Genomic DNA, 27,307 nt, shown 5'->3' with positions numbered 1-27,307 from the left:
TCTTTTCCACCTTTTCGCAAAGCCTCATGCGGCATATTATAGTTGCGAGGATAGGCATTTGTTTTCCAACGTTCTGTCTCGTGGTTATTCCGGTGCGCAAAAGTATATCGCGTTTGTGTATCACCAACCGTGTGAGCATGATGTGTGAAGCTGATTCCCCTTTTATTAAGCATTTGTTAAAGATTTGTAGCAAGCTGAAGTAATAACAAGCCGTAATAGCAAGTTGACCAAACAAGGAGCGGAAGGATATTGAACCGGGGCCGCTCCTTTTCCGACCCAAATCTCGGGAATGAACATTTATCAAATCAAAACAAACACTGATGATGAAGTGCATCGGGTATAGTAAGGGTCGATTAGCAGCCGCGCAAGCAATATATTAGTGTTTGTGCTGTATCACGAGATGAAATAAAGTAACAAAACCAGAAAAACGTGCCCTTACTACAAATGACGCAAAACATTATACACTGGAGAAAAAAAACGGTGGAAACAGCACACATTCGGTACCGCCGGGGGTGTGTGCCATGCATATGCAAAGAGGGATATGAGACAAAATCGAAAAAGCAAATAATCATGTGAAAAAAAAAATGCATGTGGCAATGCGCGGTGTGTGGAACGATTGCAACGGAATCCGATCAGGGATTGGAACCACATACAACATACAATCTACTTTTGCCTACAGCTCGTTTCCAGTGGTGTGAAATGACAAGCAAACAAAAATAAAAACCAGCACACGATAACGCAGAGGAAAAATGACAAATTGGGGCGGTATGATCGCGAAAACTGGAACAAAATTTATAATTGCTAAGAAAGTAATATTTGTTTAAATAAATCACACAAATGAAAAAAAACAAGCAATTTGCATTGTCTTAAAAGAAACTTTCAGAAGGTATACTAGGTAAGGGAAACGAACATTTTCAAATAGAACAAAAATAATCTTTTCGTCTTTTTATTTGTAATTTTGTACAGTACTTACATATAAGCGTTTTTTGATATATCTGTGACAATAGTTTGTTCGGTTGTGTTGATCTCTTGAAAAGAGTATTTCATGTGAATCTTCTGAAAGGAATCATTCAAATCTGAGTCGACTCAAAATATAAGATTTTATACAGAAGTTATACTCCAAGAACAGCTAGCATTTGAGCAAATCATTTGAGCTAATCATCTATTGGATTTTTGAAGAAGACGCATGATTCTTCAGATGTATTCACTCAATTCAAAGAATCTGAATCAGTTTCACCCAACACTAGTTGAATTACTTACTCCCCATATATTCTACAATCACTCCATCTATCACTACTATGGGTATTAATGAATATTGGTTGGGTCTGGTAATAACAGATCCGACTCGGTCCGTACTGCTATGAGCAGGACTGACCATTCAGCTACGGCGTATGAATAGAGTTCAAGAAAGTCAAAATCTCTCACAAAAAAGATTATGTTTTTTTTATAAATTCAAAACAAATGCTTTCAGAACAAAACCCATATTTTTAAATTACTAATTTTTTGTCTTCGCCAAGAATTTTAATAGACAGTAAGTAAAAAATGAAGCGGGACTTCTACTCCCTTTCCCTTGTTGTCGTTCTATTTCTGTCGCGCACCGTTTGTTTACGTAAAATTAACTACATATGAATAATAAATATTTGCCAAATGAGTTCAAATCTTAAACTAGACTCTTGATGGACTTGAAGAGTGCAATCTTCCATGAAATGAGAGAATGGAATGGAGCTTCCATGAGATTAAAAAAAAGATTTTACTACTTTTACTATTTTAGGAAAAAGAAATTAAAGGTTTTTAAATATATTCTTTTATGTTTAAAACGGATCTTAGAGAGGATAACAAGAAAAAATTTAGTTTCCCATTGGAACTGCGACAGAAACAATAGAGCTGACGAATAGCAGCTTTGCTGACCAATCTTCAACTCACGGAACAGTTAGAGAAAAGATGCATTTTAGTAACGAAAAACATTGAAACGACTAAGTTTCTTTACTCGGCTCATGCTGAACAAAATCGGTGGCGAACAGTAGTAGGTACTTACATGCTGCTTAACCGCTGATTTCTGGCTTTGTGCATCAGCCGTTGGAAATTGGTCCACTGGGTATTTTTTCTGTTCGTTTGCTACCTACGGAAAGAACCAATTGAGCTCCAAAAACACATTTTACAAAATAATAACGAAAAAATGCCTCTTTTTAAATGTAACCTTCCAATTTCCTCCACTTAAATTCGATTTTATTCTCGATTACTCAGTGTAAATAATTAAAGCAACAGCTACCAAGAACTATGGGATCATGAAGTGGTCAAAACGCGTGCACCACAGTGACATCTGTCATTGTGACGCAATGGCAAAAAATGATGCGATGACAGGTGGATGTTTGGCTGAATTGCGTTCTCTGTTTACTTTGCTTTTCTCTCTCGCGTAGTGCGAATCGTAGGAACAACGGTGCGTTCATGTTTGTGTTTTCTGTGCTGTAGGGTGATCCTTCTTTGCGGGAAAGGTTTTTTTCCGTTCAAATCGTACCTCAAAAGTTCCAAGAACAAACTGTTCCGATACACACACACACACACACGACGGCGCAGATCGGTGCTAAAACAAGATTGTTTCGCTGGTACGAAAACCATCTTCAACGCAATTGCCTCAGACCGTTTTCTTTCCAGTATCAGTCAGTGGGTCACATACAACTTGTGGTGCGAGTCGTCTAGATAAATCAGCCAAATTCTACACCAGTTCGTGGGGGTGGTGGGAATCGTAATCGAAACTGTGTGTGCGTGTGGGTGTGTGCATTCGTCAAGGAGTGTGTCCAAGTGTGGGGAAAAACTGGTGAAACACAAATAAACACAGCTGCATCGCTCGAATTTCCCTACGGTTGGTTGGTGCAAACGAATGGCCAATTTGCGATAAATATTGACAACGTGTGCATGCGTGCGAGTTTCCTCGTTGTTTTTTATTTCTATTGTGCTCGAGGAAATCGCTTCCCAGTGGGTGTCGAAAACTGTGCGACAGTTTGGCAAAAATAGCAAAGTGAATTATGAAATTCGATCTGTGGGTTTGTTGTGTGCTACATTTTTGGGAAAAAAATGAGGAAAATACAGGAAATATAAGGAAATATCAACTGTGGTTAATGTAGTTAACGGCAAACGCATAAAATTGTTCTAAAATCAAACGGTTTTTTTTTATCCTTAAAGCAGAACTTCGTGTGTGTGTGCTTTTTCTTATTTTTTAGTTTGTACCGAAATATATTTGTCTAATCATTTTTCAATCAAAATTTTCGAAAAAAAAGGTTTTACCGAACGACATCCGGTAACCGGAAGTTGTAGTGCTGTGGTGAGCGTGTGAGCGCCGAACACGAAATTGCCTAGCGGCGTACCAAATCGCCCTAAACCGCTAAGGGAAAAATACACAGTGTGCCAACGAATATTATCGCCAAAAAATTTCCGTTCGAATCTAAGCAAGAGTGACAGAGTGTGTACGAGATGGCAGAAAACAAAGGAATGTTGCTGGCAAAATCCGTCCAGAAACATGCTGGCCGCGCCAAGGAAAAGGTAAGTGCCTCTATGCCGATCCGTTTGATACGATCGTTGAGAACCGCAAAAACGATCCTCTGCGCGCGGGTTAAGGCAGGAACGATCGCGGAGATGTTAGGCGACAGCATCATCCCCCTAGAAGTAGAGACAACTGGTCGATTCGAACCGACGACAACCCCCGGGGACACACACGGGTTTGGCAAAGTGCGATGTTAGGTTGTTTCTAATTTAAGGCGCGCACTGTCTCACTCGATCGAACAACCATGCCGCCCTCCGCCGTCCCGCTGCAGCGTGGGGCCCCTTGGCCCGGGAAAACGGCGTGTGGAAAGTTGGATTTGCTGGGCAATTCTTCGTCCGCAACACCGGTGCAGGACACTCGTGGACACTCGTGGTACAACTGAAGCAGCTGTGCGTAAAACAGTCGAAGCTTTCGGTACACCGTTCGACCCGATAGGCCCGGTTTACCCGGTGTCGGTTCGGACTGGGCGACCGGTGGGACACATGCACTGGGATGGCCGAAAATAGATCAGCTCCTTTTCGCCGTTCGGATGGCTGTGACGTGATATAATGCTTTGCCGGTGATTATTATGTCCCCGTGCGCGCGTCACCTCATTCTTATGGAGGAGTGCGATCATGTTCAATCATGTTGGTATTTCTGCCTATGAATGCAAGTTTGCTGGGAGCAACCTGTTCGAAATCTCGCTGAAAATACCACTATGTGTTTTTTGCGTTTTATTCGTCTTTATTAATGCTTCCGACGATAGAGTTGCACTTCACCTACGAAATTCCTACAAGTTGAGAAGTCCGAAAACTCGTCACTAATCTTATCCTGTAGGTGAAATGTAAAATTCCCACGCTTTTTGTGTGTTTTGTGTGCCACTCTTCAAGTGATTCGTTGTAAAAATGTAGGAAGGACATCAGGAGGTTATCATAAAACCGATCAACATGTGATCACGATTTTAGTGATCAGACACGCTTATATATTGTGGGGATTTCGAGGTTGTTGATCGATGTCCTTATAGATAGTTTAGAAAGTGGACCTCATTAACTCCAACTGCAACTAAAAATCGAGAAAGTCTACTGCCTTTTTTAGATCTATTGAAAAACCCTGGAATTGATCGTTGATAAATATCATCTGATCGATCGATCGATAAGCAATCTCCAATATCTGGAAGGAGGTGGCACTTTCAGGCAATTTATAACCTCCGATTGTCTTTATCCAACATTTTAAGATTCTCTGAGGTTTTATTATTCGAACTGTCGCTCTAATGAGACGAAAAGTCTATAATGAATAAATCGGCCATATTTTATCGCTTTTGAAAGCAATATTCTTACGTCTACCCTTACTGTTCGTTAATAAAACTGTTTTTGGATGAATTTATGATAAACTTTCCTCCCCGTACATATATTGTCCACCATTAAACATCAACAGCTTTACAGTACCAGCGCCGTTGTCGTTGTGAGCAATAAATCCAATGCCTGTGACCACATACCATTCAACCGCGTTAAATTGCACGTTGCACAATAGCGTACGGGCATTATTTGTGCCGTGCAACGTATGATAGCAACCGTTTTGGATGATTCAATTTCCGAGAGCGATAATGAAAACTATTCACCCTGTCTCATGGTCTTTGGTTCCGTTTCTTTGCGTCCGTCATGATGTGCAAGTGGCTGGATCATTTTTCGGGCTGAACGTTTGGAAAGTCTTCGAATGTCTTCCCGAGCGCACACACACACACGGCCACATCCACACAATCCACAAGTAACGGAGAAAGGTACGGAATGGAGATGGTTGTTGAAAAAGAAAGTCCCACACACCCGATGATGCCGACAGAGGAGAGATGCTGGGAAGTGCCGTACGCTCTCGACGCGACGACGATTCATCGTCTTGAGGGACATTTCTCAAGGCTGCTGGTGTAAGCATAAGCGGCGAACTTTGTGTTTGTGTGCATATCGTACAAGTGGCCAAAGTTTTCGGTCCCATTTGGCTGGCAACATTATCACCATGAGCGGCGCACAATAGATATCTGTACTGCTGGTTGCACATGGAAACATTCTTGCACATGGGCACATGGTTCGCTTGTGTCGTTTTGCTGTCGAGTGCCATGATGCTTTTGTTGCATTTCTCCAGCACCAAACTGGACGTCCTGCGCAGTGGCGAGACGCACGAACAAATGTACCATATGGGTATTGTTTGGTGAAGTCTCCAGCGTGCCACAGACGGGTTCTTTATGCGTTGCTTTATACGATGTGACTGCTTTAGACATGAGTAACAAATTTATGTTGCCTTTTTTGATGCAGATTTATTGCAATTGTAATTTTAAGCTAAAATTTGTTAAGATTAAAGAGGGGTTTATTCAAAGAATTTTTGAAGCATATCAGTTTTGATCATGAGTGTTATGAATATCAATGTCATGAGTATAATATTGCTATCAAAACTATAAATCCCTCTACGTGGTAGGAATTAGTGATGGGAAAGTTTTTTTCTGTTTCGTTCTATTCTTAAAAGAACGGACCTAGTAGGTATTTTGAATCTACTGTTACAAAAATCTGTTGAGAATTAAATTAATCTTACATTATATAATTTTTATATATTTAGTACGATTAACTAAACATATAAGCAGAATTCACTTATAGTTTTTCTATTACAAAAAGATTTTTATAAAAAATTGTCACTTTAAATTCTTCACCTCTTCAATCGACGATATTTTCGTTTAAAGAGTTCTGAAAAAATATCATTAAAAAGAAGATGAAATTTAAACAAGCCAATTGAAGAAATAAGGAAATGAACGATAAAACAAGATCGAATGATCTTTTGGTGATCATGAGACGTATTTTAAACGATGCAATATTCGAACCGATCGCATCTACAGCCATTCACGACCGTGGTTATGTTTTATAAACGTATTTTGTTAAAGTATCTAAAGCTGTGTATCTATTTCGTCGTTCAGTAGAGCCTACACAAGCCTACACAACAGTATCATGATCATCCACGAGAATGGAAGCCTACATAATCCTGTGTGTATCAAAAGTATATCAATTTTCCTCAAGATCAGCTGTTGGAGAAGCAGCAGAATTAGTAAGGAATTTTGCAATTGCTTCAGTACGGACGAGATTAACAGAGAATACCTTTGCTGACACTAACCTTCACTGTACCAGGTTTGAGCTAACCAAAATTTAGTTCTCAAGCGTTAATTCATCCCACAATGCAATTCAAATCTCGTTAACAGTTTCAATTCACATAAAATGGTTTGATTAGTATAACACTCGCGCGGTGGTTCGTTACTTTGTATATTTATTACGCCGAGTTTGATCTGAGCATGAACTCATCCACCCTTCTTCCTGTTCAATGAACTCATGAATACCCCGACCTCCGAACGGTGGGTATCCGTCGCATATGATCGCACGGCTCGCACGGAGATCAAGCCCAAATGACGCAGTCCTAGTGTGTGGGGCTGCCGTAGGCGTTTGAAGTCGGCTTCATTACGGCAGCCCACCACCACCACCACCACACGATCAGGGAATGCAAATGCAAGGCCGTCACGAACGGTTCGAAGAAACGAACGCACACTCACATACCGCGGATTGGCGCACCTGAGTGAAATAACCTACCGCTGGAGCAGCTATGGCGGCAGACGCGGGTCAATCGCCGACGATTGACTTTCATCATCCTCGGCATCGGTATGCCCTGATCTGCCGGGCTCAGTTTCCCAATTTGGTCCACACACCATCAATCTCTATCGCCCCACACCTCCGAACGGATCGAAAAGCTGTAGCTTGTTCGTACCAAATCGATCGCCAAACGATGGCCTGATGGTGTGGTACGATTCTTGTGTGCTCCAAAAGGGGAAGTCATTACATTGAAATGCGAATGTAACTTGAATGTAACACTTAACGTACTGCTTGGTACACGTGAAAAGTTGGGTAGTGGATGGAAGGAGTTAAAAATTTATTGTTTGATCTGCGAATAATGATCCCCACGAAGATCTTTGCGTTTTTAGTACTGTTTTGAAGCCTTTTAATTTTACCCTACAAAGTGTTTCATTTATCGAACTTTGGAGATTAAGCATACAGGGTGTTCAATAAGTTAAAATACACATTGTCAAGTACGCGTCATTTTCCTCCACATGATGTGCAACATGACCAGGTGTCCGTGATGAGTTTGATGTTCTTCAAACGCAGACACTTCCCTTAATATTCTTAAAAAAAAAACAACGTCAAATTCAACGCAGTGTACTTTTACATTTACTAGTTGCTGTTGTAGCTAGTTACTTCATGGTTCCGAAACGTCTGCGGATATGAGCACTACGTCTTATTTCTCGGGAATTTGTTCCTAACCTGGAGTCTGACCGATTTTACCGGCTTTTTGGACAAAACCTTGTCGGATTTGAATTCTTTCAACACTTTGTTTGGTTCTGTATGATACTGATTCTCAACGAACACCAGTACATCGATTCGGACCAGTCTAGTTCAAGATGGATCTCAGATAAAACTTCCATACAAGTCGTGCGCGCCGATTGCCTTCGTCGCGATCAATATGTGAATCTCGTCAAGTAATATGAAGTACGGGTCTTTTTTCCTACAATTATGTTGTTAACGTTCTACTAACAGCTTTCAATAGCAAAAGCGATAAACAAAGAATATAATTTACCTTTTTTAAACGTATTTTAAATTTGTATTCGAAATTATTGTACACCCTGTAGACTTCTTCTTTATTAACACAACAACCTCAAGAGATCTAGGCCTGCCATTTCTGGTTTTCTTTGACTTAATTTCCTGGCCATCTCATGTAGTCCCTGTAGACTAGCTCGTTTACTTATTGTAGTTAGAAGTAGACTTTCATAGTCCTATTTCATGATTAACGTGTCAGTTCTTGGGAATAATATACAACATAAAGTGCCTCAACGGTCCAGTGGTGTGCTGGTAGCGGCGCCGATCTTTACAGAGACAGGACCGGCGTAAGGTCCCATCTGGAACCAATCCTTCGTAGCAAGGACTAACTATTCGGCTACGTGGTAGAATAAGTCTATTTACACACAAATGGCCGATGTATTAAGGAAAGTTCTTCCACATAATTTAAGAGAAAGTTATAATTTCGATCAAAAACAAAAAAGATTTTTTTTTATTCAAGTGGAACGGCCAGGAAGTATTGATCATTACTAAAGGTAACTTAAACTAAGGTACAATTCACATTCGTTTGAAAACATTTCCTTCTCCAAACAGTCTGACCTTATCCCGGCTGTACTCGGCCGAGATAATATGTTCGATGAACATTTAAATTGAATGAAAAAAAAAACAGTCTACTTCCACGATGTGTATTGAAATATATTATCGAATCGGTCGCTAATCTAACCGGCTCCACCGACACACCAAAACCACTACTGGATGATCTTCTTTGGAAGTGAAAAATTATAAAAAGCAAAACTACACCGTTTTGGTTCACTGGTGTAGCGTTTGACGGGCTGTATTTTTTATTGTTGTTAAGGGGTGACAGCGGAAAATCGGCGAACAACTCCGCGGCCCTATAAATAGTCCTCCCCCGTTCGGTAAAACGGAAAAACCGCATGAGCATGCGGATTGTGAGCCTGTTTCCCGCTGCTAGACGATACTACTACTACAGCTACTACTACCCCGCAGCTCCCATCTATTTGCTAAAGACGCTCGGTTCGATCAAGCGAGGGAGAGAGAGAAAAGACGCACAGATAAACGGGAAAACTCAACCCCACGCTACACGTGAAATGAAAAATTAAAAAAAAAAACAAGAACACAGGCAGATAGAGAGAACAACCGTTCCGTGGATTGCAGTTCTAATTTTGGACGAACTCTCCGCACTGACTGACCCCCTTTGCTTGCAATGGTTGGGATGTGGTGTGTTCCCCTGTTGGGTGGCGGTGGATTCTTGCTTTCTCCCGGCATTCTAGCCAAGGATACAGCATCCCTCAACGCACTTCTGAGTGTGTGTGTAAAATCCGGCGATCCATTGCGCCGTGTGATCGTGTATCCATCGTTAGGGTACGCTCCGACTATCAAATTGTGTGGTTGTGTATACTTTTCCTTGTACAGTCACCCGTCCCGAGGAAGATTGTATCGCTTGATCCACGATCGACGGTGCTCAGTTAACGTGCGATGTGCATTGGTGGCACGGCCCGTGTCACCCGCTTTATGGCGCTAGAGTGTATTTTTAACGGCCAACACAACTTTCGGCCAGTGGCGTCAAGTCACCCTGGACCGTTACGCGCAACACACGCGCGCTCTTCAATCGTTCGGGCATGGAAGGGACCAAACCAAACCAAACTGCACTTAATGGATTTGGGGCCTAATTTTCAACGCATTTTTTTTTCTGCCAGACGAACCTGTCCAATCACAACCCCCGATACACTCGCCCGCAGAAAAACAAACGCGCGGTTCTTTAATGCGTAAAACAAATGCGGCTTGATTATTTTGGTTTTTATCTTTATGGTGATTCATAAATTCCGTTATGCCGCGACAGATACGGCGTTTTGGTTCGGAAATTCGTGCTCGCAGGCTCGCATTCTTGCAGGTTGGTTTTTTTTGATAATTTGTGTGCGATAAGAGCAAAATGACAACTGCGGAAACGCTTGATAAGATCTGGAAGATTTGGAGCGCAAATTCGGTACCCTTTGTGGGTGGCATAACCGTGGCGGTGGTGGTGTGGTCGTGATTGCTCGAAAGGTTGCCCTCTAATTTAGCAAAGGTAAATAAATGTTTGTCTAAAAATATATTTTTGGAATGTTGTTTTATGGAAGCATTGGAATTTGATTTTGATTTTCGTTTTTCCAAAAGGATGAAAGTTATCATTTACTTCTCGCCTTACTACGCCCGACTTGCGCGATGCGTATAACAGGTTTGAACATTCAAGTCCTTTTGAGTCCTTTGCTTAAGGAATCTATTTAGAAGAATCATTAATATGAATCTTTAATAAAGAATCATCCAAATCAGGAAACGACTCTTAAAAGATTCATCTTCAAGAATCTTCCAAACAGTGGCGGATCATGCCCTTATAGACCTGAAGCGGCATGATAGTAGAAAAGGACTCATTTCTGGCAGCTGATGGGTAGGTGGGGTGGTGGGAACAGGGTGGGTTGGTGCGAGTACATGACGGACTAGTTGAAGATAACAAACCTCGGATGATTCATTAATCTTAGAGGATTCATAAATCTTTTAAAAAGAGATTCTTATTCATTCATTCATTCATTCATTCAAAGATTTATTCTGATTCATGAATCTGACTTAGATTCATCCAAGTCCCCCACTAGACCTTGGATATGTCTGATTCTCAGATTCATGAATCAGAAGGATTCATGTACTGATGTACTGATTGGATGACCCTGAATCGCTATTCCGAAGATTCATGAATCAGCAAGTTTTAACGTACAGACTGGATTACCCTGAATCGCTATTCCGTAGTTTCATGAATCAGAAGGATTCATGTACTGATGTACTGATTGGATGACCCTGAATCGCTATTCCGAAGATTCATGAATCAGAAAGATTCAATGTACAGACTGGATGACCCTGAATCGCTATTCCGAAGATTCATGAATCCTCTGATTGATTGATGAGTTTTCATAGTTTTATAAATCCTTAATGATTCATGATTTCTCAAAGATTCATCATTATCCTATCAGCTTCTGGATTAATTATATTGGTTGATGAAATACCCCAAGAGTAACTAGCATTCTGTTCTGGAAGATCTGGTAATGAAACACGGGGATTAATCAATCTTTGAAGATTCATGATTCTTTTGAGAATCAATTTAAATGACTCTTTAAATGAATGACTCATCTGAAAATGTTCATTTAGTGCAGCACTAAAAGAGAGCCTGGATAATTTCCCAAGAACAAGGTATAAATAATCAAACATGATGTTACGAATAAGATAACAAGAGCTAGTGAGTATTACACATCACGCCATTAATTCATTGTTGTCGATAAACTGATTAATGATAGTAAACATTCGTCTTTGCTGTCCTTAGTTGTGTTGTAGTTCATATGGTTCTATCAATCAGCCTTTTTCTTGGAGCTTTGAGGGACATTTATTGATCTCTTTTGATTGATTTATAACTGTTTTATTCTTACAATTCGACTTCTTTATACAATTTTACCCAAATCGGACGTGTCGTTTGGGCCGTACATTACGGTCTGCACTATTTGACCGACTGAATGCGTTGAATTAGGCGATACTTGTCACCCCTTTAATGTGGGTCATTTTGGTTACACACTTATCACTTCCTGCGTGTGATCTCGCTTGGGTTAACGTTCCTTTCGCTCGGCGTTGCGCACCGTTGCGGTGTGTTCAGCTTCGCGACAAGTTTCACGATGGTCGGCTAATATGTGAAACATAATTAGGACAGCAACATGGCGTTTTAATTAGCATCGAAGTGCGCTTTGCTCAGTCTTTTTTTTTTGTTGCTTTTGTTCAACAAGTGCTGGTGGCTAAGAGGGTGAACCTATCGAGTGATCGTTGCGTGTTGGGCGACCGGTTCCCTTTTCAATGGGTTGCCTGCCTGCTCGATAAGGAAGCTGGCTGTCAGGAGTTAGTAACAAGTGACGCAACGATGCTAGAGGAATCATATGCTGCATTGAGAGGTGCTCTTGCTGCTGCAGTACGACATAGCGATTCGAGTTATTGTTTACGCAACACCTGTTTCGCGATCTGTTTTACAATGCCAATAAACAACAGGATTTGAAAAGGAGTTCAAAAGATTCTACACCAATAGAAATTTGTTTGAGAATCGCTAATTAATTAGTTAATCTTCTAATGACATTCAAATGGATCCAAAATGGATTCTACCGCTTTAAATGTTAGCTGTAAGACGCCACTCAATTCAAACCAATTTCCATGGGGTGTTTTATGTGTGTGTTGTTAAGGTTGATAAAATAGGAAGCAAAAAATCTCAAAAACTCTGTTTCGGGTTCACCTTAGCGATGCGAATCAAATACGCAAATAACGACGTTGGCGACCAGGCGTGCGAAGGCGTCATCACATGAGCGATCAAGGAAGTGATCGTGGTGCTCGTGAAACGCCAGTGTAAAGCTGTTCGATGTTCCCCGACACCAACCCATAAATGGTGCACACAACGCACCACCCAACCAACGAACCACTTCGCTCGAAATACGAATCTCCCATTTTGTTGAAGGTGTTTTTGGATATCGTACGACGGTTGTTGTGGAGGTTGGTACAGGCGTGGGTCACCTTATGGATTTGATATGGCATTAAGCATGCTTCAAGTTCGGAAGCTTGGGAGAATTTCCTGTCCGACGAAATCGTCGATTTCTTCCATTGTACGTATCGCGGATCCATTTGTGACACTGTGGTCAAAACCACCAACCCCAGGCACGATTCGATCACGGCACGACAATCGTTGGAGTCTTTTCGCGTGGAGGTGCCCAGCGAGGGAAGGTGTGGTGGGTAGCTGGGTAACAAGTTTGACCGGATTGACGCTGTATTTTTGTGAGCTTTGCTGTGGCTTTTTCGCACCCGTCTAACTCACTGCCTGCATTAGCCGCATGACGCAACCGGCGCTTATGAGTCAGATTCGGTCAGAGAATACTGATCATCACGCACCAGATGGTAAATAATACTGCAATAATCCGATCATTGAGATAGTTCAAACCTTTTAACTATTGCTGAACTGTTGTTTCAAGGACAAAATCACAATAACGAGTGATTTTAAGGAAATTAGTAGTTGTATCAACTTAAACTTCGTTGCGCTTTTTGTAGCTTTTTCGTGGAGCTGTTGATACGAATCATTATTGATAACACTATTCTTCGAACATCGAACATAAATCGATAAGAAAACTGGCGAATCATTAACACTGCGCCACATGCGAGCAGGCAAACGGGGCAAACGACCTTTACAAATCGATGTTTGACGGAAAAGATAAGAAGCAAACAAGTTGTTCCGATGATAATTGAACTGTTTGCTTTGCGAATGTCATAATGGAACCAATAAACACACATCCATCCTAAAAGAACCATCGCAACGCATAAGTGTTCCCAACCGGCGAGGATTGGCGCACATCCGCGATCGGAGGTGCTGAAACTTGAAATCCATCTTGGGAGGCTCTAAATAAGCCTAACCACCCCCCCCCCCCCCCTCCTTCATGCATTATACATAAGATTGGATCGCACTGCAAAAGAGTCTGATCGAAACTTCCGCCTGGTAGGTAGGAATTTGTGGATAGAGTGACTTAAAATCACGACAAGATAATTATCACACCTGGGCTTATCTGATGTCTGATGTCTCTGGTTGGCTCGGGCTAGCAGCTGGAGCTGGTTGGCTGACGTCGTTGAATGTCGTGGTCCAGTTAGATATGCGAGAGCATTAGGTTGTTTTTATTCACACCTTCCCTCGACTGGAACGATGCGACCGTAATGTCGTTGTGAAATCGTGACTTCTTTTTGCCATCTTTCTAATACACCGATTCCTACACCTACAAGCGGATTTGGTTCTTCTGGATATAGTATTGCAAATGAAACTATAAAGCATAAAGTATTACAACTTGATTAGCGATCAGCGATCATCTCAGAATTCTTGTTTGTAATACCACAAACTATTGCAAGATTTTGCAAATTCTTTAATGATCTTTCGTCTCAGTAGATCTTGAAGGAACTCTGGAAGAAGTTTGAAGAGGACATTGTACTTTTGATGCTCACAAATTAAAGAATTAAGTTCCAACTATGTTAAGTTAACTTGTAGTTTCAAGTTCTCGATGTCTACGCTTATATGAGATAACACACCGTATCGCACAACTCTCGTGTACACTTCAACTTGCAAGCAACGTGCAACGATGACAGTCCAGAATCTGACTCGACTCATGATGCCCCTCAACTCTACATGATTATACGGTTGTGTTTTGCATGCTACACCACGCTGTTACGTCAAGCGACAATTTTCCAACATTTTACTCAGAACCTCACCGCTTAAACGCACCTGCATGAGGAAGGCATGGATCGTATATAGCAGTGGTGTTGGCAATGTTGGTTGACAAGTAATTTTAACTTGGCTGTGACATTGAACCGTCACACCAGCGGAATGAACTAGACAGACGACGACGGGGTAGCAAAAAAGCACTAGCCTTATCCCAGGGTGTGTGGATTGTGATATAATCTATACTTCTCCCAATGTCCGTCGAAAAATGTTCTGACGTTTCCGTAAGAAGAGTTAAACGTGCGACGACAAAAAGGGCGGTAGGGCACGTTCTAGTGCTTGGGGGGGGTAGAAACGGGGAGTAACTACCTTAGTGACTGTCCCTAAATGTACCAACGGGGTCCAATTAGCGCAATTGGTTGGTGGTAACATTTGTTTGTCGATGTGAGGTCGACCATAGAGCCTCACTGTTTGTGTTGGTACGCGGGCTGTACTCGGTGCACTATCAAATTACACCGTACATCATCATCACCAAGGTGGCCAGAATCGGTTGCCTGTACGCTGCCTAGTAGGTGCACGTGAATGTTAGGAAAAGGTGGATTATATGCTTATACGGTATTTTCTTTCACTGGGTGTACTGGCCCTGGTCAAAAAGGGCGGTGAAAGTCACTTTCCTTGCGTCCGATGTGTACCCCGATGTGTTAGGAATGAATTCTAAGAGAGGCTCTTATCTCGATTAATATTATCCTCGATCAATAATGTTACATTACATTACAAAAATGTGAAATATAGCTATCCAACACTAATACCACTCTACCTTTTCGTTCTCTTTTTAGGTATGTGCTTCAAAGTGCTAGTCAGACGACACTTTTATGATGTAAAGCGACAGCAGAACTTTGTGATACTGTGCTGTGAGAAGCACGTCCAATAGAATATAGCAATGCGACGCAACACTCATCAAACTCTTTTGTCGGTTTGTTCGGTTGGAAGCCTTTTTGCCGCCCCCCCCCTCCCCGTTTGCGAATGGGGTGGTAAAAATAGCACCGATTGAGTAAGTTCAAGCACAAATTATACTCCCAAGGATGATAAAAACCGCTCCGCAACCGCTCAAGTTCATCCTACACGGCCCCGCCGGATCGACCGAAACGAACGGAAACCACCATCCTCGTGTGAAAATTTAACGCTGCCGTTATAAAATGTCCCCAAATAGACAGCGCATAGCTGCGTGTAATGGTAATGGGTGGGTAACAGAAAACACAGATATTTTTCGATATTTCCGAAACTGGTTCCTCACACAAACCCACCCCTCTAAGCGTAGGGGGCCACCAATGTGTAATGACGTAAGGTGGCGGTACCATTTTTTCTTTGCGGGGTTTCTTTAAAAGTATATTGACTAAGAAGATCATGCGGATCCGCCGCTTCTCGCATGTGTGTATCGTCGATCACCGAGCAATTGAGCTTGAGCTTGATGGGAACGAACAGTGACACACAGTGGGTAAGGATGGTTGGACAAAACATGCTCGACTAAAAATACGGTTTCTTGTGTACAGACCTAGTCGGGGCAGCAGAATGGGACCGATTTTTGATGAATATTACCCAAACGGCGGTCGGGCGGCTGGGAAGGCGACATTCGCTTGGCTAAGCATTTTCCCAAATCTTTACACTGACCCCCGCACTGAGTTGACCGACCGTTATGTGTTGCTGATATACGCGGGAACTAGGAGATGAAATAGATCAAGTGCCGTAGGAAATTGTTTTTTTTTTTTCAATCACACGTGTACTACTCCCCCAACGGTTATGGGGACTTTTTTCGTTTTCTATGTGATGCACACATGCAGGTCTCATCGTCGTCTAACCTTGAGACTAGAAAATGGTTTGAGATTTATAGCCGTGCCTTCGCAGCTTCATTCCACCAAACACGGCGGAGTGTGCGGGAAGAAGATTGGGTAGAGATTCGATTGGAATCGTCGAGAGATGGTCCTTTGGTACCTCGCACGAGGGGCGCATTGTGAAATGTTACGTTCGTGATCATGTTGCGATGTTCTCACCTTTCGTTTGAGGTATGCTGAGATGAAGTTGTGCTAAAGCAACTCGAGACCAGCAACACGATGCCTGCCTGCGACGCATTGTCGTTCGTATTTGGTTTGGCTTTGTGCAATAGGTAGAGGAAGAAGGTGCGATTGTTAGGGTTATGTAACTGCAAATTACAATGCCCTTTTTAAATGAAGTAGTTTAGAAGTGGAGAAGAATGACAAATTCTTCACAACAATAAGGGCATTGTAGACATGTATTCTTGAAGATGTTTTGAAGAACTTGTTTAAATATAGCATTGTATGGCGTATTGATATCAGTTTTTTCACCAAATATTTAACTTATTTGTAGGAAATAAACGAAGCAACAAAATCATTGTTTCATAAATCACAAAGCAACGAACAACGAACGATTCATTTGCCGTCAAAGTCACGCGCGTGTTTAGAGCCACATGCTCACCGGTCCGTAGTCCGTCCGCTCAACAAGTGTTCCATCGCAAGGGACTAACAACCCGGTATGACGTACAGCGTCCCCATCATGTATACAATGCCACGATTGACCAGGTCAGGGAAATGCAGTTTATTTGCGTGTTACGTACTGAAGGCGTCGTTGTGAGCAACAAGTTCATGACGGGCACGTCCTGCGAAAGAAGAAGCAACAAGCCGAGTCACGCTCATCTTGATATAGTACGTTCTGGTTCACGCCAAAATCACGCACGCCGAGCAGCCTTGGTTAGTTCCAGAACAAGCACACACAACCAGTGAAGTCGAAATACATTCGGAAGACGCACGACTCATAAAGACTCGAAAGCTTTCGAAAGCCAAAGCCAACAATGAAGAGACCTCTAAGACACGGTATCATCTCACGTGCCATAATAGGGCTGGTTCGGGATGAAACAAACGCACTGGGGTTTGCGTTGCGTTGTTCCTCTGCCATTAGCTAATATGCTTTATTTGGAAGAGTCCAAGCCCACGTGAACGATCGTTTTGGATATTGTCGGCCCTCTTTCAGTTGACATTCAGCCCGTAATGGTGGCACCTCGATTTTTTTGGCGAAAAGCGTAGGTGATCCAATATACGATTATTCCTCCGTGATGAAGCAGCCACCAGTTGTGGTGTCATGTTGCTTTTTTTAAGAGCGGAATCGCTTGCGAGAGTTTGGAAACAGAAATATGAGACGTTGACAAACCATGATCATTAATAGTGGGCCATAACCACTCTAGCTTCCGAGGTTGCTTTTACCAGCATATACACCATTACGATTTTCGCACATTAGTTTGTGATGTGCACAAGTGAGCGATCCTCTGTCTGTGGCAGCAGCACGCGTATGAAATTCTAAATTAAAATTATGCCTGCATATCGTCTGCGGTGACGTGGACGCGTTATGGTGCAATGCGTACATCTCTCACCTAACAATTGCCCATTTCAGCCGGATCGTCAATTACGGGTCTCGCACCATTCCCTTCGCCGTCGAAGGTACGCTAAACGCCAGACCGATCAGTTCTGATCATCGTCTCAACCTCCACGGGTCGTCTCAATTAACTGTAACGACAGCAACGATGTTACCCAACAGCAACCCGCAGCCCACCGCTAATCAAACGAATTTCATAACGATACCGATTCGCGATCGCCGCCACCCACCTTCAATTCTGCCTAACGCTCCGTCTCTCTCTCTCTCTCAATTCGCTTCACTTTTTGCGGCATTTAGTTTCGCCGATCGGATGCGGACTGCAAGACACACGTTGGCAGGGAAAGCATTACCATCGGCCTGTACTGATCTGTTGCGCACTCGAGCCGTCTGGTCCGACGACCGGAGCGCATCTTCGATGCTAGGGTTAGTTGATTGCCACACCGGTTCGGGCAGGTTGGAAGACTTTACTGGCAATGCGGCACGGGGTTGCCACCTGTAGCTGCGGCACGACGTGTACAGTTGATTGAATGTGCCAAAAGTTCCGTTCAGAAGACACATTCATCACGACACGGCATGACCACAGTGCGCGTCATTCGTCCGTGAAGTTGGGACTGATGCACCGGCACGATCGTACGATAGTGACGGATATTGCATCGTTCGTATCGAATGCACGTTCGTTTCGATCGTTTCAATTGTGTTGTACTCAGAGCATGATGATAACGATTGGTCAATCGTTTCGCTTGTTCGTCTGCCTTACTACAAATGTACTAACTTGCACTTGTATGAGACTTAAGAGTCTTGTAGACTACGATCAGGAATCTTTGTCTATCATTCGCGAATACCTAATTCCTACGTCATCACTCTACTTCAGTTTGGGTCTACCAATCCTCCACTGTCCATGTAGATGTCTGAAAGAGACTCAGCGGTCTAGTTCATCCAGTGACATGGTCTGTTCACCTAAGTCGATTCTAATACTCTAACAGTGTCGTCACCCTATACCTCTTATAGTTGGTCAGTTTATTAACTCCAGCTTCATCATCAAAGTCAAAACTCCTAAATATCTTCTTCCTTAGAGCAGGTAATAGTTTTTATCAACTCTGGACAAAGTTCTTGGACATTGGAGTGACATTCCATAAATATGTTATATAGTCTTAACCTCGAGAATAGCGACAGGTGTTGGAGGAGTTACTTCAAGCTATACTTGACCCGGTTGATATCCAGAATGTAATGCTAAGCTGAACTTTGGACCAGGATAGGTGAAGTTTTGAATATCTCCAAAAGGGCGGTCATCTTTCTAAAAAATTGCCCTGCGTATTTACAATATTGTGTTTGCCATCAACGTATACTAACACATGGAATAACTCATGGGAGACGATCGTCCATAATTCTATTTTCAAGACTTGGATGGAACTATTTACAACGCAGTCGAAGTAGACACAGTTCCAATATTCCCTAGGGTATGATAGCAAATGTTCCTAAGAGCTTCCTTCTCTTGCACGTGACGTAGACGGTGATGAGGAGTTACGGTCTCCTCTTACAAACCTCGGTGAGTTTGGCCGGTATTACAAATAAGCTCATCCAGTTTTATGCTGTTTATGAAGTGTTATGCTGTTTCGTCATCTTCTCATCTCGTTATCTCATATGGGCAATCTAAAATAAAACAAAGTTCCTATCTGCAAAGGTATATAAGTCGATAACTGGAACCAATAGTCCTTCAGCGTCAGCGTCTTATTTCACGCAAATAAACAAATTAGTGTTTCTCTCTCCTCTCACAGCATGATTAGAAAGCTGATTTATGCTATTTTGTGTAAATCATTTCCCTTTTAACATGCGGAAGCATCATGAATACGTATATATGTGCACTGTCGCAAAGGTTCGCTCTTGCTCTGCGCATTCGCTAATTTCCATACGTTCATCGTGTAATTTCGTTTGGAGGAACAGGGAAAGCTAACGAACCATGAAGCCATCAGCGATGGCGAAGGTGCATACAAGATTATAAGGCCTTTGGCCTTTCTCCTTCCAGCGCACGGCAGACTTTCACGATTAGAGCTACAAATTCGCGTTTGGCGCGCTTAGCGAATGGCGAAATGTCGCGCCCGTGCATGCGAAACTCACCGATATTCACTCGTCGGGCAATATCAACCCGACGGTGAAGACGATACGGTCGTACATTTCAACATCGATTTTGCTGTGGACCTGTTCGCCCCATTCGGAAGGAAGGGGATGCACCTGAACCCGAGTGGTACGGAAATAGCTCATTTGCATTGTGATGGTGATGGTGATGGTGTGTACATCTGGTCTGGTCCGATTGAGAATCGCTCTGCTGTGTACCGTGCCATGCTAACTTCATCCTCTCTGCCTAATGATGTTCAGTCCGAAGGCGGAAGGCGGAAACACGATTCCACTTCCCTTTACAGCCATTAGGCGAAATGATGAGGAACGGTACGGGGAGCGCCCAATTTCTAATAGTGCGCTTTAGTACGAATTATCGCGTTAAAAGTAGCTTTGGAAGTTTTCACCCCCATTTCAAACAGCGGTTGTTGAGAAAGTTTGAGACGATGGGGCGAGGACGAGCAGGAACGAAAAATCGATATTTCAACAGTGGTTGACCCTTTGGTTTGTGAAGTTAATCAAAATTGAACGAGGTTATTAAATTATTAGATATTAATAGGTGCAATATTGCAGGAGTTTTCAAATGAAGAAATGATAGCAGCAGATGATATCGCAAATTTCCCAGATGACATCACAACAGCATCTCGAATTTCGCATAACCAATTGTTATATAGTATATCGAAACGTTATGTATCAATGGATATACAGGCAGTCCCCGAGATACGCGGTTCCTCTTATACGCGGATTCGCGGAGATACGCGGTTTTTGGAAATTTGACAGCTGAGTTGGTTTATAGCACAAAATTAAAGCAAAAAGATGAAAAATGGTCTCAAATCCATTTTTTGTCACATAAAACATTTCTTTCTAACTTATTTTAATGTAATCTTTCTAAAAATCGCCTGATTCGGTGAAATTAAGCCCAGAGAAGTAAGTCGACTCTGTGACTTTGAAGTATAAACGAAATTGAATAATCGATGCTTTTCAATGTGTCACTTTTAATGGAAAGTCAACATCAAATACACTGTTGTCGATTTTTAAAAAGCGGGCCATAAGCATAACCCCTCCTCAGCTGCCAGCTAATTCCTTTTAAAACCTTGAGAATTGAACTCCACAATATTGCCCCAAATTGACGGCCTAATGAACCTTTACAAATCCCGTGCGTTCTTTCTGCCCACGGGGGTTTAGATTTAGTAAGCTCTTACCCACTATTCGCTTAAAATCACGTTGCAGCTCCTTCACATCGCCACAGACCTCCGATTGATCGGGATCGGAATCAAAAACGCCCGACAAACGACAGCTCAAGTGAAGATAATTACTGCTCGAAATACTCTACCATCACCCGAACGTGTAGCGCGCGCGCGTTCCCTTGCGCTATTGAGCTAACCTCCTTTTTTGTTTTTTTTGTCAACGTTCCGCAGACGCTGTTCTAGCGTGGCATTAAATTAGATTAGAAAAGCCAGTAAAATGAGTTCGACGAAGCCGTGGAATGGACGGGCGGACATAGCACATTGTAGCGCTTTGGCCCTGTCGATAGTCACGTGCTGGGCTGGTATCGGTGGTGACAGTTTCTTGGTGTGAAACAGTGCGGCTACGAAATGCAACCTTCAACGCGTACCGCACCGAAGTAATCCATCTTCTGGTCGAATTGGGAGACGTTTTAGTTTATTTGCGGGGAACGAAGTCATACCTTGCGCACGGGTGTGTTAGTCCCGCTGGGTAGTTTGTAATAGCTGTTTGCTTCTTAGTTTCGATAGCAACTAGAAGCAATCCGATCTATTGCCTGCCATTAGCCTACTAACTGCGCTAATTTTAACATCGATAGAGACAAACAAGGAATCTGACGTGCGCGAGTATTGTTGGGACGATTAGATTCGACTGTCAGATTGTGAACGCAGAAGGACAGATTGTGTTTAGTGTGACGGGGATCGATCGCCACAAAGAAAAGAATTTAGCTCCTTTATCCAATCTATATTTGTTGAAGTTTAGCAGTGTTATTTATTTTTTCGAACACCCCAACAAACCAAAACCGGTTCGATGATGCGGTTTTGCCACGCACCCAAAAGTATCACACTGTTGTACTGTTCTATGTCCTACCGGGCACACTTTGTTTTATGCAAAAGAAAAAAATGCAAAAGGAATGCAACAGACAACATCAACCTATGCAGAGCATTGGCAAGGTTGTTATTCAAAAAAAACTCTCGGCGTCTTTGCCGCCACCGGCCTAATCCTAGTGGGTGGGTGGGTGGTGGTGGAAGTTTTGCCCACCTTGGCGTCAGCACCTGAGCCGCGCGGTAGTAGTCACACAACCAAACCATTCAATCGCAAGCAGCACCCTTCAGGGTCATCCGGTTCTCCCACGTTCTAATTTGGGCTGGCTGGTGTTTTTTTTTCTTCTGCTTCCTCTCGTGCGGTTTCGCTTTCAACTTCGGCCCACTGCATCTGAGACGACGGTGTGTCTTTTGCCTCATGGGTTCAGTGGAAAAGTGTTTCAAGTTTTTCAGCACATTTGCAGCACTTCTGCTGTTGTTTGCTGTGCGTCTCTCTGTGCCCACCACCCACACCATCTCTTCGTGGCAGCCTACGTGAAGATGCACACCAACAAGGCACCCAATTTTGTGACACTTCAAACAAACGCCCATCATCGGCCCGTTTGTTTGCTAATCAAAATTGTTCCAAACCGATCCCCAAAAGGAAGTCAAAAACTATAAGGCCTCGTGTCCCCATCGCGTCAATGGGGGAGTTCGTTTCGATGCATCCTCTAGCCTGTTATTAGGTGCCACTTCACTGGCAGAAAAATGCACTCCCCAACCCCCCGAAAAGAGCGATCGAGCGCTGGTTGTGTGCCGTGCACATTCCATTCCACTGTGGAGCACTTGGAAGAAGTTATGCAGTTTTCACCTCGTCTGTTTTTCCTTTTGGCATGCTTCGGGCGCACGACACTGGCTGGGGGTGCTTCCGCGTGAGCCGAGCGGCGCGTCAAGAACGAGTGCGATTAATCTAGATGTGTAGTGTTTAAGTGTGTCAGCAGCAACAGCTTCGAGACGGGGACGGGGAGGTCATGCTACCTTCAAGCACGAGCGCCGTCACACGGTCACAAGTACCTCACCCCCCCTTTTTGGAGTGTACTTACCCAGTGGCCCATATCTGTAGTGTGGCCCACAGTTTTGTTGTTTGTTTGCCCACAGCGAAGCGAAACACGCCAAACATGAAAGTTGTAAGAATGTGCCCACATTAATTGCTAGAGATGGTTAAAACTTACAATTAAAGCCGCAAAGTTTGGGTACTACTAAATCGAGATTCTTTTTAAAATGTTGAGAATTCTGAATTAAATCGATTTTTAATTCTTTTTCGTAATTTCATTTAACTACATTAAATTGTTAAATACAGTAAAAAATGAAAGAACTTCAAAGCTTAATATCTCTTTTAAATATCAATTACGTACAGCAAGGCATTAGCAGTTTGATAAATTTATAATAATTTTTTAAATTGTTTCTACCAACTTTCCTATGACAGCAAACTGCTTAACATTTTTTCGTCTGTGTTTGGGTTTAACCTTTGCCTCAGTTGATTCTCGAGGTACTAAAGGACCTTTTTGATGTGTTATAATCTTTTTACATATTTCGTTTACCAAGGTCGAATTATGCTTTCTGCATTTTTTATGTATTTTTTATGTATTTCATAATTCAACCTGGTGTAAAGTCATGATTTATGCAGGTTTCTTGGTTTTACAGAAATTTGTTGTTGTTTTCTCTCTCTAATTTTAATTAGGCATTTTTTGTGGGAGTGCGAATAACCTCAAGAGGTTTAAGCCTGGAATTTCTGGTCTTTTTCTGGACTCTATTTATTTTTCGGATTTTTCTGACTTTATTTATTCAATCCTGTAGGGTTACTAATTATTGTAAATAAATAAAAATATTTAATAAAAAGGGAGGACTTTTCCAAGCGACCGGTCATATTGCAATCTGATAAAGCTTCTTCAGAACACCTTGGACGGACGAAGCTAAGACTAAAAGGAACTATTAAAGGTACTCAAATACCTGGCTAGTTGTCGACGCGACGAGCTTACGGCAAATATGATTTATTGGACAATAATGATCGTATAATTAAGATCATTCAGAACCGATCTTTTAAGGTCATTTACCCAACTGTACATAGAAGGTATAAGAAAATTGATCTACTTATACTGAATAATCAATCCTTTGATGCTTGGAAACAGTTCTGATGGAGTTTCGTAAAGGTCTTATCTACTGTTCTATCATATGTGAGAGATCAGCTGGTGTTCGATTTTGTGACTAGACTGTCCTAAATTTCGTCACAAACGTGGCAGTGACTCAGATGGAGCAGATTTTCACCGTGTGCCAAGTGAAATTTTATAAGAAACACGTGCTAGAGGTCTTAGAAGTCGGACGAACTTAGAGGTAGCCTCAAAAAAATGTTAAATGTTGGTCAGATGTATTTACCGACCAGCGCATAGTGCTTCCGTGGTACTATGACACCATTCCAAGATCTCGCAAAATCCATTAGACAAAGGGTCGTATTAAGAGGGTATAAACTAACAAAAAATAAATAGTTGAACAGTAAAATAAAAAGCTGAAATTAACCAAAACAAACAAAAACTAACACCTTGGGCTGGATGAATTAAAGGTTGGCATTGGTGGCAAGGTACATTATTTTATTCAAAACAGTAATTTGATTTTTCTTTGAGGAAAAATAATAGAGCGAGTAAGTAAAATGTGTTTTCTAATAAAAGGAAAATACAATGAAGCAAAATGACAACCTCCTGTTAAAAACTCCTCAACAATCTGATAAAACTCAACTTTACTTCTTCGCCGTTTTGAGCCACCGAACCAGCTAACAGTTTGCTACACACGCATGGCACTTTTTTTTCTCTATCCATAAACGATGTTTTACGATCCAATTATAGCGATAAAACCATAACAGCAACGACAAACGAACCAGAAAACTTCAACTTTATCAGCTAGTACAAGATGTACGTACGTATGTATTTTTTCCCCGCCGAGCTGCGAGCCAGTAGTGTACACGCGTGTGCAACAAGCGATTCTCGCACTCGCGTCCTGTATTGTCGTTGTACTGTAAGGCCAAAACATGGTAAACATGTTTTTCGCTCAACTTGACCATGACGTTACGTACGTAGAGCTATCTGCCGTTGGGTACTTTGCCGGCAGTCGGTAACGAGATGTCGCTTTCATGCTTACGTAACGGTGGTCCCGATGGTTGCGAATGTGTCATTATGCATCTTCTAAACTTTCAAACGCAAAAACAAATGCTCCACGTTTTAATTGGTGCTATCAGAGTCGCGATGAATATGTTGGGAAATTATTGAAAAAATGGATGTATATGGGAATTGTTTGATTTCCACCAGGAGAAAGTGGCTAAAACGGGGGACGATGACATGCTTACATTACTTCTGCACGCATTTTCGACGAACAGGCCATATTGACTAATGAGTTGGAGAAGTATCATCCCGCTTTTACCAACGATATCCGATTGCTTAATAGGAGAAAGCTTTCTAATTGGGATCGGCCAAATTTACAAAACCCATTTATCGACCCCCATCGGTGACTTTTAAATCCGATTCTTACCCTTGCCTTGCACACTGGGCACGGACAAGCAGACTTTTCCCGCTATACACCCATGCCTGAACGTTTGAAAATCGATCCACCGGCTCTTCAAGAAAAACCAAAACTAAAAAAGCCTCTTGCCAAGCCATTGATGCTTACATTAAATTTAAAGATAATCATTGTGCGCCCTAAAATGGGCAATTTTCTCATAACGCGCTCGGCGGCGGCGGCGGCGGCGGCCCTCAACGAGCATGCGATGATGGTAACGGTGTTTTTAAAAATTTCCGCCCAGTTTTCTCCCCCGGGGTCCGTGATCACTCCTCGCCCTTACCGATCGCCTTCACCACGCGGCGGTACCACGCATTTCTGTTTTGTTTACCATTTTCCGGTGTTTGAGCAAAGGGGGAGGCTTTTTTGTGTGTGTGTGTGCTGGTGGCTTACCGCGTGAGAAATGTGCCCTCTCATCATCGTCGTGGCCTTTAATGGCTTACTCCCGCTAGTCGGGTGCGGGAGCAGAACGGTGGCAGCTTCTACTGGAGAAGTGGAAGCCCGACGGTTGGGCACTTTTCATGCATCGGAAATAGACTCCGGTGGCCGTTCGGCAGAGCGTTGGGTGCCTGTGGAGCTTGAAGTTCACTCTCAAGGTTACATCGTGACGTTGCACCTTTCGCGGCGCGGAACTTTGCACGGCCCAAGCTCTCTGAATGTGAAGAAAATCGCACCCACGAAATAGTGCTACCGAAAATAGCACTAACCGACGATATGGAACCATCTCCAGCAGTGAGGAAAGTAACGCGCATCTTCTTCCCTTCGTTTGGCGCGTAACGCTTTCCACCGTTAAAACTTCAGCCTCTAGTTTCGGTCAACTTTCACTTGCCTTCGGTTGTTGATGGCCCGGGGTCGGCTCATCTCACCTCCGAGATGTGGAAAAATGCCGGTTTGATTTTATTTATTACTCATTATGTTTTGTTTTATTTCAATCGAAATACTCACCAAAGGAGGAAAAACATTTTAGTGCTTTTTTTGTGTGCTTATTAAATCATATTTGGAGGTGGTTTAGGTTGGGTGAGAAAATTAAAATGTTGTTGCAGTATCGGTACTCAACCTTTTATCCAAAAGTAAGGGCAAAACTCATCGATAACATAAACCACCCGTTTGTTTTTTTTGGAGGGTGCATCGATCAATACACAAAAAGGAGGAAACTCTCAAGCTTAATGCAGTTCCTAACGATTCAATTGTTTTGCTGAATGAAGTTGAGTAACAAAAATCTTTATACATGAAAACAAATGTAGAGAGAAAGCTGTGTTTTTATTTATCCTGATCAGCGTTCTACCACTACCTATGAAGATGCTTGCAAGTACAGCTTCTTAGCAGTATAACGCTTCAAGAAACTTTCCCCTACTTCGAGAAAAATCAACCCCCCCAATAATATTCTTCAATATCCGGGAAATAATATTTTAATTGCCTTATCACATTGCCAACTCCCTTCAAAACCCCAGCATCATTTCCAGGCTAACGATCGTTCAGCGATCCCATTAAATTCCAGTCCTAAACGCTGGTGGTGCTAAACATCTCATCGATGATGATTTTCCCGGGGCAGCCAAACCCACCGAGTGTGCCAAACCGGATGAAAAACAGTCCGACTGTAAAAATGCGTTCACTTTCACGCCGCCTCGACAAGTTCGGTTGCGGAACTCCTCCCCCAGTTGTACAAAACAAACAAAAACAAAACATCCTTCAGCCGTTTTTATTGCACCAC

At 42.5% G+C, this 27,307-nt stretch overlaps 1 protein-coding gene across 2 annotated transcripts in view; it reads left to right on the top strand.

Moving 5' to 3' along the window:
• The first annotated feature begins 2,360 nt into the window (after positions 1-2,360).
• Positions 2,361-27,307, top strand: part of LOC128303146 (amphiphysin) — a 43,566-nt gene continuing 18,619 nt past the window's right edge. For both annotated transcript variants that reach the window (XM_053040005.1, XM_053040004.1), the window contains exons 1-2: positions 2,361-2,437; positions 3,276-3,537. In XM_053040005.1, the coding sequence (XP_052895965.1) occupies positions 3,469-3,537 (69 nt within the window). In that variant the 5' untranslated portion in view covers positions 2,361-2,437; positions 3,276-3,468. The remainder of the gene's footprint in view (positions 2,438-3,275; positions 3,538-27,307) is intronic.

Source organism: Anopheles moucheti, chromosome 3, assembly GCF_943734755.1.
Source record: "Anopheles moucheti chromosome 3, idAnoMoucSN_F20_07, whole genome shotgun sequence".
Lineage (NCBI taxonomy): Eukaryota > Metazoa > Arthropoda > Insecta > Diptera > Culicidae > Anopheles > Anopheles moucheti.
Note: the sequence above shows the minus strand (reverse complement) of the source record. Positions and strands in the feature narration are given on the sequence as shown.